General features: G+C 36.4%; 1 protein-coding gene across 4 annotated transcripts in view; it reads left to right on the forward strand.

Annotated features, from left to right (window-relative positions):
* LOC114046351 (transcription factor Dp-1) overlaps positions 1-8211 on the forward strand; it is a 129995-nt gene extending 121784 nt beyond the window's left edge. For all 4 annotated transcript variants that reach the window (XM_027866658.1, XM_027866661.1, XM_027866659.1 and 1 more), the window contains exons 11-12: positions 703-784; positions 7663-8211. In XM_027866658.1, the coding sequence (XP_027722459.1) occupies positions 703-784; positions 7663-7810 (230 nt within the window). In that variant the 3' untranslated portion in view covers positions 7811-8211. The remainder of the gene's footprint in view (positions 1-702; positions 785-7662) is intronic.
* Positions 8212-11360: the final 3149 nt, after the last annotated feature.

Below are 11360 nucleotides of genomic sequence, written 5' to 3' on the forward strand. Positions count from 1 at the left end.
GTACAGGACAAAATAACAAAACCAGGAGGAGAGTATACACAGTGACTACGACAATGTAAATGAACAGATTACTTGAAAAAATCTGAATTCAAATCAGAAGAAGAGATAATGAAATATACTTCTTGTTTCATGGCGGAGAGGTCAGGGTCTGTCAGGATGTAATAGCGTATACATATGGAATGTTTTTGTTTCATTGTTTTTCTGTCACTTGGGGAGGTTTTAGTAGAGAGGGAAGAATGGGAAATAACTGATATGAAGGCAAGCCATCAATAAAACATTTTTTAAAAGACATGAACTGGCAAAAAAAAAAAAAAAGATGAAGAATATGAGTGGGCTAGAAAGGATTGACCTTAAAGAATTAGTTTATTGCTTGCAGTTGGGCAGAAGTTGACCAAACCATCCTAGAGAAAGCAAGATCTATTTCCAAAAAAATCAAATAACTTAACAGTGTTCTTTCTCTCTGACTTCCTGGCTTATTTACATTCCTCATGCTGCAGTTATTTTAAACCTGTTTCCTTCTGTTCTGTTCTTCGTGGATATTAGGAACAGTTGATCACTGTCATTGTATGAAAGCTATCATTAAGCTTCCACTCTTAGCCTTTTCTTCTTTTTTTGTGAATAACCTCGATTTCCTTTGCCTTTTCACATTTCTTGTTTGTTTTTTGTCTTAATTAAATGACTTATTTTCTTTCTGTTTTTCAGAAATGGCTCAGGGATCAATCAGCAGTGTATATGTCACATCATCATCAGGTTCGACTTCAAGTGGCACAAGGTTTTCTGCCAGGTGAAACTAGTTTATAGAATTAATACAGAAGAGCATATCTTTTTTAAAAACTGTATTTTATTTTTTGTTTTCAACATGGCTGAGTACTTGTAAGCACATAACTGATATACTGGTTGGAGATGAGTGGTTTGTTCATCTGTGCTACATCAACAAATTAGATTTCTGCCTCTGTAAGTTATCCTGCTGTCTAACTTGCCTATGTGAGTTTTTTCTTTACTTACATTACTTTCTTTTCCTAACAAATTTACCTCAAGTTGTGTTTTATCACATTGGACTCATTGAATTTAGAACTTTGCTTTTTGTGATAATAATTATTCACATTTATATGGGTTACCATGACCAAAAAGTCTATCACCAAGTGTTCAGACTATTGGTGATGTACCATTCTCTACTTAGCTAGGCTGGTCCTTGGAAAACAGACTACGTCTATTGCTGGGGCCATACTGGAAATGTTTTTAGCGTGATAGAATCTTCCAAACCTGATGCTTTGCTCACATAGCCTTCAAGAAATTGGGATTATCTCCATACCATGACAAAGCATCTGAGAAGAACTTGGTGGAAGACATTCTCAATGTAAATGAAAACAGAAGAAAGAAAGAAATTCCACCCTAACTGGAAATCCGTGTACAAAAAGGAGTTGGAGAAATGGGTTTGATCATGTATCTAAAGGCAGTAAGAAACATTACCTTGTATGGAATATCATGTATTACAGTATTAATAAGTATTTACAAAAAAAAAAGATTACCGTAGAAGTAATTGTGTACATCCCTCAGATAAGGGATGAAGAAATAGAATGAATGAATGAATGAATGAATGAATGAAGAATGAAGAAGTAGAAAGATTCTTTAAAGAACTCAGTAAGACCCTCCTTTAATAAGGATTATTAATAATTAAATCAACATATTCTCTGACTTCAGCACAAAGGCAGGAAAAGTGAGGATGGGGAAAAATATATGGGAAAGCATAATTTAGGAAGAAGGAATGAGAGAGGCTGAAGACATAAATTAAACTGAAGCCTCATACCTTTATATCATGAACACTTTACTTGAGAAAATAATTGGTTGATGTTAGACATGGTGAGCACCAATTAACATCACAAAAATAAAATAAAATCAATATTTTAGCAGAACAGAAGACTTGTTATTGATATTGAAGTTATCCCCGATCGAAGAGTCAAACTATTGACTCGGCACAGCTAAAGTTGGAATGAGTAAAAACCAAGAAGAAGGAATGATAATGAGAAAAAGATACGCTATTAAATTGAAATAATTGAATCCTGGCAATCAAAAATGGCTAAAATGACATCAGAAACAGAAATGAATAAATACTGAGAATAATAGTTTTACATAGGCATTTAACTAATGTCAATTTATTGCCACAGCAAAGAGAGCTACTGAGCTATACGCTAACCCCCATTTATATAAATCTTTGTGATGGTCATCTGAACATGACTCAAGGGCATCATAGATGGAGGTTTTAATAGGGAACAAATGGACTTTCATAGTTAAATTCAGTAGTGGCCTGTACCATATTATTTTACAATTAACTCAAAAATGCAGAAAATATAAGCTCCATTGTGTTTATTATTGATTACATCTTTGCTTCTCTTTCCCCCACTCCCCCCTTCACCCCCACAAAGTCTTTTAGTGCCTGGCACATAGTAGGCACTCAGTAAATTCTTCTTGATTTGATTTTGTTATAACAAAGCACTATTATATGGACCTTTTTTCAACACAGTATGTGGCATCCATACATTAAAGTCATTCCATATTCGTTGAAAGATGTAACAGAAATAAGTCTGTTCAAAAGATCCCCTGGTGATAATATCAATAGAAGCATAAAATAGGGAACTTTGTGCTCCCCAGAAGTATGTGCCACTGTGATAGATGAGATCTAGGACAGAGTACAAGCTGAACTGGGATTCTCTGTGGATGATGACTTCTACATGTTCCTTCTGGTGAATGGCATTGTGCTGATTGCTTCAAGCTCTAGAATATTCCCTCCTGGAAAAATTTTGTAATTATTCAGAAGAATTTGGGTTGACCATCCACACAGGAAAAACCTGTGGGTGAAGAATGTCCATTGTCTAGATTACAACTTGCATTTGATGGACTCCCTGTAAAGTTTGTCTGTCAATATATACATCTGTGACAGATCATACATATGGATGAGTTAAGCCCTAATTAGAATGAGGGAAGGGAAGTAGACTGGATTGTTTGTAAGTAATTGCAGAGTTCTTGTAATGGCCCCAAAGCAAACGCTCATATTTTCCATACTGCCAGCAATAATATATGGAACACAAGAGGTTCTAAAAGAGTATCACAAAGAAAAGAGACAAGAGGCACAGTGTGCTTAGGGTGTCAGATTTTTGCTACTATCTCCTCTCAGATCATCTCTATGGGGGCAGCCCAGGAGCATAAGCCCAAGAGCCCCAAGAATGGCAATAGCCCTCACCACCTCCCCACTCACCCACCTCATACATCTCCCAGACCACAGGCCCTACATCTAGCCCAGCCCCTCCAACCATCATCCAGAGAATCAACTCTTGTGGAGATGTGAACTAGTAACTACTTCTGCAGGGGCCATCGCCATTGCCTTGTCAGTGGATATAGCTACTGAAGACCCAGCAAAGAAGTTGTTACCACCAAAGTCCATGGCTCATCATAAGAAATGTTATTTTAACCATGGGAATGACATTAAAGGTGTCCCACCATCTGCTTTGCTACTGTACCCTAAGAACCACTGAACCTGTCCTCCTGATTCGCAGCTAAAACCTCCTAGAATATGGGTGTGTCATCTCTTCCTATTAAAATGTGAGCTTCTTGAGAGCAAGGACTGTCTAACTTTTCCATTTGTATTCATAGGGATTTGCACACAGGAATTGCTTGAGTTCTTTTCCATTCATTTCATTCATCTGTATCAAGTTCTTTGGAGATGATGTTCCATGATTCATAGCTATCTATCATTACTTGAAAAATATTTATGTTTAAAAGATAGATCTTTGCACCAGAAAAGAGCTTGGTGTCCCTGAAGCCAATGCAATTTCACAAATGCAGTCTAACCTATCTTTCCCCATTTGATTCTGGGTTCCAGCTCATTGTCTATCTGTGGATAGCTGTATGATAAAGAGTATCATTGATGGATCAGCTCAATGGACTACCTATTCAGCTATACATCACAGTTTAGACCAGGGGTGGGGAACCTTCAGCCTCAAGGCCACATGTGGCCCTCTAGGTCCTCAAGTGCAGCCATTGGACAGAATCCAAACTTCACAGAACAAATCAGTGAAAGGGCCACACTTGAAGACCTAGAGGGCCACATGTGGCCTCGAGGCCGGAAGTTCCCCACCCCTGGTCTAGACTGTGTGCATTCTTCCACCACCTTCTGTGAATTACAGGCTGAACTATTGTGAGTGATTGTGGATCTCATTGAGAGATTTCAATGCTTAATGTATCCAGCACAAAAACATCCACTACAGGAATATCGGGTGGACTTTTCTATAGGGAAAATCTGTGTTCTGTTTGGACTCTGTGTAGCACACATACTTCGTGACAGTGGTGAACACCTTGATTGAGTCTACACTTACTTGTTTTATGGCTTCCTTGATAATTGGAGGATCATTGAACAGAGTTATCTCTTGTTACATATGTCAAAGAGTCTGGTATGATCTTAACATCTACACAAGGTGTACCTTGTTAGAAGGAAGTCTCTAAAAACATGACACATTTAGATATGTGGACTCTTGAGAAGTAGGGAAAAAAGTAATGGCATCTGATTATCACCGTTTCTTTGAGATACTTAATTTCTATAAAACAGTTGCCTCAATAAGAAGACCAAAACAGCCCTGAGAACCACCACAGTCTGTAAATGTATTTGATTTTCTGGCTAAGTGGACAAACATGGATAACATAGATAACACTAATTTTGAGTATAAGACTGTTTACATAACACGTTGGGGGAGGATTGCTGAAGATAGTGGGAGGTGTCACATCTCAGAGCAATAGATTATAAAACAAGCAAATAGAATTTTGTATGAAAACCAATTAAGCAAATCCAACCTGATAGAGCTTAAGCTATAAAGCATGATGACACAAAATTGAGTGGATTTGTCATCCTTTATGTAATGATCTTTTCTCTTCTTGGTCACTGGAACCATCAAGACATAAGAAGTTAGAAGGAGCAGCTTGACCAGACCAAGTACACACAGAAGAAGCCTGTTTTTGTCAGTGACACACTTTTAAAGGGATTCAGGCATCAACTTTCAAGCTATCCCAAGGATTGGGAAAAAATGAAAAGAGGAGAGAAAACACCTAGACAGTATTATTAGAAAAAAAAAGGCAACAAGAAAGTATCAAGTACTAACCCATATACCTATTTTTCTTTCATCTGCATGATCTATACATAAACTGAAGGTATCCTTAAGGATCCCTTATGAAGAGAGCCCGCAGGCTTTTACAGTTTTCTTCAGCATCTACATCACTAGTCACATAATTTCTTTATTGCTGGAGTCACACAATTACCTGAAAAGTATGAAGAACTTCCTTCTCCACATTTTTTTATTATTAAAATCATTTAACTTGGTTAATTGAAATGTAGCCTGCAAAACTAAAACAAGCTATCCTTTATGTGTACAAGATGATACAATTCCTTGATTCATTTTGTACAAAGAGTAGTGGGACTAGATACAACTCCTGCATGATCTACTTGCTTCTTCTCTGACCATGGGCGAGTCACTTAACTTCTCAGCCTCAGTTTCTTCATCCATAAAGTGAAATTGAAAATAACAGCACCTAACTCACTGGGTTGTTGTGAGAGTCAAATAGGACAGAGATGTATGTCAAGTACTTTGCCAAACTTTAAAGTGCTATGTGAATGTTATCTGTTATAACTATCAGGATCAAGGAAAGCATGTCATGGAGGATGTCCTGCATAAAGTTGGAATGAAAGAAGGGTTGGGTACTCTAGCTCTTGTTCATAGACACTGTGAACATAATGCTTCCGGAATCTTACTGAGGCCTTCCCCAGTAAAAAGATTCATAGCCGATTAAAACGTTTTAGCATGAAATAGAGGGCAAGAAAAAAAAATAAATGGACAGAGGAATCCCATCTTATGATATGCAGTTGGGTGGAAGCCCACTGAGTTGTTTGAGTACATCTGTCTTAAATAGGGACTGTACATGACTTAGGTGAAGAATTGAATAAAAGCAGATAAGCAATTTTATACTTGGGATGATTATGCAGTGTTTTCAACATTCCCAAAGACAATCCTAAACATCTCCATGACCCACAAAATATTTTTTTAAACACCACCATTCTCCTGATGAATATGACTGTCAGTCATGGTCCACTATGATCACTGGTAAATCAAAATCTTATTTGACTGAAAGGACATGGGAGAAAGAGCACATGATAGTTTTACATTCCACTATACTTTCTCATATTGCCAACTCTAACTTGTGTGCAAGAAGTGGCTTCACAGCCATTATCAAGCAGATTATTAGAGACTGGCTAGCACTGTAGGAATGAGCGGTGGACAGCCCAACACTTGCAGTGGTATCTACAAAATATATAAAGATTAGAAGCTCTCCCTTGTATCAGGGAAATCCTCTATAGGAGATTTATAGAAGGATGTGGACAAGAATCTGACAGAATGACAGGTTGTAAATATATTGCAATTTGTACCATTAGAGAAGTTATCTACCACATGACACTACTGATTCGTCATTGTATCAGGCAAGCATTAGAAATGATGATAAGGTACTTTGACAGATCTGTAGCTGTTCTTTCTCATGTCATGTTTAGGACGGTGGTCTTATAGATAAAGAAGCGCATTGGAAGTCAAAAAAGCTTGCTTTGAATGCTTGACTTTGCGCTTATGATTATCATCACTACTAACTAAAATTTGCTAAGGATTTAGCATCTTCTGCAGTATGCACAAAGTGCCACATACTCGTATTTTGGGACCTGCTGAATTCCTGCCCTTGTTAAAGTTTCTGGGTTTTTTTGAATACTAATCGACAAGTGTTCACAGACATCTTTGGGTAGCTTGCCAGAATGGCTGGAGGGTACCAGAGATGTCTCAATATTGCTGGTTAGCTGCTTTGGGCATAACGACTCACAAGTTCTTGACCGTTTTGGGCCTATGGATCTTCTCGTTCTGGGATATCTTCCTGGTTTCAACCTGAACCAAGTAGATTAGAATCCCAGAAATGTTCCAGAAACAGTCCCATCTGGGGAGATCTTACTGATAGGAAGGTGTGTAGCTCTCAAGTAGACATAGAGTAGCATCTCCTATTTAGCCCATTACATACATCATGAGAAATTCTGCACCTGTGCAGGGAGCTTAGGTCCTGTGGCAGCTAAGTGTTTCAGAAGTTAGAGTGCTAGAATTGGAATCAGGAAAACTGCCTCAGCCACTTACTTGTGACCCTGAACAAGTCTCGTAATACAGGTTATTGGTGGATGTCAAATTGTCTGAAATGTTGATTTGTAGCAAGTATATATTTTTTAAACCATTACACAAATTGGCCCATCATTTGTGCTCCTTGTGGGAAGGTGTCACTTAGATGCTATCACTATTGTGATTACTATGTAGCCTTGAATAAGTCACGAATCTTTGGAGAGCTTGTTTCCTAGCCTGTCACCATATTCTTCATGGGAATACTGTGAAGACAAATATGCCACTGTTAAGTGAAAGTTCCCTGAGGGGAAAAGATTCTGTGTCAATGGCGATTGATCTATGTGTTTACACTTCTACGTCTAAACCTTAAAAACTTACACTATGAATGCGTTGCTGCCCTTCTTAAGCCCTTTAAGTTAAAAAAAAAAAAATTTCGCCTTGGGGACTACAATGACAGCTGTTATTTTTCACTCTGCAGTGATTTTACCAATGGTACAGATGGAATGTTGGCAACAAGTTCCAATGGCTCTCAGTATAGTGGCTCCCGAGTTGAAACTCCAGTATCTTATGTTGGGGAAGACGACGACGATGACGATGACTTTAATGAAAATGACGATGAAGACTGATTTCTTGGCGTGTAGACGTTTCCCTCCCTTCAAATTCAGCTTCAGGAATAAATTGTTCTAGGGAAGAGAACTTTTTTTAAAAATGTGGATTTTTATTTTTATTTTTGATCCTACCCCTAAGGAAATATGGGTAAGCTGTTGAATTTAGAGAGTGCGGCTCTGATAAGCAAGCAAGGATTGTTTTTCGTAGGATTTTTAAAATGTGGTGTGAATGTGTGTTTTGATACCAGTGTGCTAATGCAGATCCTTTATTTACTCGGTAGGATTTTGTGTTTTGTTTTCTAATATTTTTTACTTGAAGGAATGTCCATTTTGCCCCATAACAATTCTTGCTGAATTTGTTGAAGAAATTGTACTTCATCCACATCAATGAAAATAAAAGGCTATCCTTTTGTGGAAAATGGTTCACTGAATGGCCATTTATTTGAAGAGTGTTTTGAAGTGGTGCCACTAATTGATGGATAGCAAATGATACGTTTTTATTTTGCTAAATCATGCAATGTCCAAAGAACCAAACAAAAAAAAAGTTTTACTTTTTTAAACATTAAGCATCATAAATGTTATGAATTTATTTCCCTTAAATTATATTTACTGTTGTAATTCCATCAAGTTTATATAATTTTCCTCTATATGTTGGTATGTATGGATTAAAAAGGTTTAAAAAAAAAAGTTTTTGTTTGGCAAAAGTTTACTGCCATGCTGGTGCAGCTATATAAAATATCTTGAAGGTTTGGAATGATTTATTGCTTATGTAAAATTTGCCTGATTTCTTACAGGCAGACTTTGGAAACTTTTTATTATATAGTTGTTTACATACTATAAGTCTATCATTTAAAGACATGTACAGAAACAAATGTTTGTATTTGTTTCGTAAGCATCTTCCTGTAATCTATTATAAAGTTGAAATTAAATATAGAAAATGTTTTAACAGTTTTTTAACTCAAAATTTGTCAATCATTTTTAATAGTTCATTTTTTTATTAAAAAAAGCATTTCAGGCAGGCGGTGTAGTCTCTTTTTAAATTTATTCACAAAGCAAAATTAACTGCACAAATGCTGTCAGCTGCCTGTTCAAAGACAATAGTCTTTTTATTGAAACACAAATAAACTTTTCTGTAATATTTTATGGAATTTAAAGAGACTTTAATTGTTTGACTTGTTTAACTTGGCACTGTTAGTTTTTATTAATAAAACGCGCATGGGCATTTTAAACAAGCTCTGTGTTTTTCTAATTCAGGATTATTCTGTCTAGAATTTTTTTTGGTCTGGCTTTGCTTTAAAAATTGAGTGAAATTGAATTGCCAGGACCTAAAAGATATACCCTGGTGATGAACTTTGTGATGCTCTTAATTCCCAACATTGCCCTATGTTGCATTTATGAGGGGTTTTATTTCTTGACCTTCCATGCTGATTATACCTGGCTACAGTATTCACCTGCATGGAGGTGGCAGGGCCAGAAGAACCAGTGTTCTCCTGGCTAATTTATGGAAGACTGAAGGAAATAGATAATAATGTATATAACGTAAAAGATGGCTTTATTTTCCAGCAGACAGTAACTTTTACAGTGCCCTAATAATTGGGACAGGTTTTCATCTTACCCTCATGACAATAGGTAATTGAAAGTGACTTATATGAGTAACCCCATACATCTCGGTCTCTATACCCCTAATTTGCTATATATTGATTTTGAGTTAAGTAACATCATAACATTGGATTTTTTTTTTTAAGGTTTTTGACCATTAGAAAAAATGACCCTTTATTGAGGAGAAAGTGAAAATTACGGCCATTTACTTAATCTTGATATCCTTTAATAAATGAAATAGGTTAATGAAATTCAGAAGGGAAGAAAGTCTTAAAAATTACCCATGTAAATAAATGTACAGTCAACGTTTGATCATTCAAGATAAATATATCATATGTAAAAACCTTATAAACTCATTTTAAGGGAATGAACAGGGCATGATGAAACTCAAATCAATTAATCTAATCAACTAATTCCAGTACAGTGTTTGGATATAATTAGAAGTTGGAATAATTAATTCAATGAACTTTACATTTGTTTAGCCACACTATTCCATTCCCCTCTTGCTATACATGATTAAGACTTAACTGTTAGATAGAAGCATACTTCTGATACCATATGCTTTTCTTCTCTCATCAAAAGACCTCATTTTTCAAACATCTTTATATCCAGTAACATAGTGGAATCAACCATTCAAGAATGTACTTTAAATACAAAGGAAATATCAGTGACACCTTTTACTTTACATTTCAGAAATTGATTAGAAAACATAACTATTATGGCTAATGTATTAACCAGCTCTTCATTATTTATGCTACTGGAAGGGAAAAGAGGAGTGGAAAATTCAAAACATGTAATCTAAAAATTTTCATTTGACTTTGAAATATAGTCAAAGGCTTGCATAAACACTGCTTAAACAGTCTTTCATTCACAACCCAGATATCAGTCACATGGAATTCTGTGTCTCTTGAGCTTTAGCTCAATGGCAGTAATGGAGAATACAAAAGGGCACTGTGGAAATTCCCCTCCTGCACCTTTGTGAATTGTTTATCTACAACCAAAATAGTCCCTTACATTGAAGTTAGAACCTTTAGTCATTGGGTATTTGCAACTATATAAAGCCCTTAAATTTTAGGGATGATCTAACCAGTGTGTTTATAATACGGTGTTTTGTAAAGTTGGACTGAGGATTTTACCTAGATATAATATTTTTATTCCTACATCATTTTTATCGATGAGTGAATGGAGGCTCACATATTAATTAAATGGTTTATGGGTTGACAATATTAATGCTAAATATTTGGGGCGAGTTTTCATTGTCATGGAAAATTGGCAGGGCTTACCGCCGAAATAGAACATAGGGTTAAATTATTGAATATGTAGATCAGTCTGAATCACAATTTATGGTTTTTAACTTGTCACTTCATATGAGATTTGTAATTCCTTCTTAGTTGTTTGTTTCTGATTATTGTTTCTCTAGTTTTTCCCCAAGTACCTGATAATAAGTCAAGATAGTGGTGATCCTTCCTGAAAGAGTCTATGTGGTCTGTTCAGAGGAATCTTAGCTCAGAATTCCAGTTCAACTGCTTACTTCTTCTTCTGTGACCTTGGCCGAGTCTTGACTAATCTGTGCATCTACCAGACTGTGGCAGTTGTACGTATGCTGTCCCTATCATAGACTACCAGGTGCTTTGCCTGAAGAAAAGGCTTGTGGTGGAAAGAGTGGAGATCGGTGGACATAATAGCTATCTTCAAGTGTTGGAAGGGCTGTCTTCTGGGAAACGTAGTAATAAAACTTCTCTTGCTTGATCCAAGATAAGAACTCCAGGAATAAATGGGTATAAGTTACGGTGAGGTGTTTTAGCCTAATAGAAGGAAATACCTACTAACACTAAAAGCAATCCAAAAGCGAGAGACAGGGAAAGATCATTGAATTGGAGACCTCTAGAATAGTGACGTCAAAATCAAATTGAAACTAATCTGTACACAATGATCCCTGCAAGCTGCCTATTGACCTAGTTTTGAAATG

This window comes from Vombatus ursinus, unplaced genomic scaffold, assembly GCF_900497805.2.
Source record: "Vombatus ursinus unplaced genomic scaffold, bare-nosed wombat genome assembly UNPS02014781.1, whole genome shotgun sequence".
NCBI classification, from domain to species: domain Eukaryota; kingdom Metazoa; phylum Chordata; class Mammalia; order Diprotodontia; family Vombatidae; genus Vombatus; species Vombatus ursinus.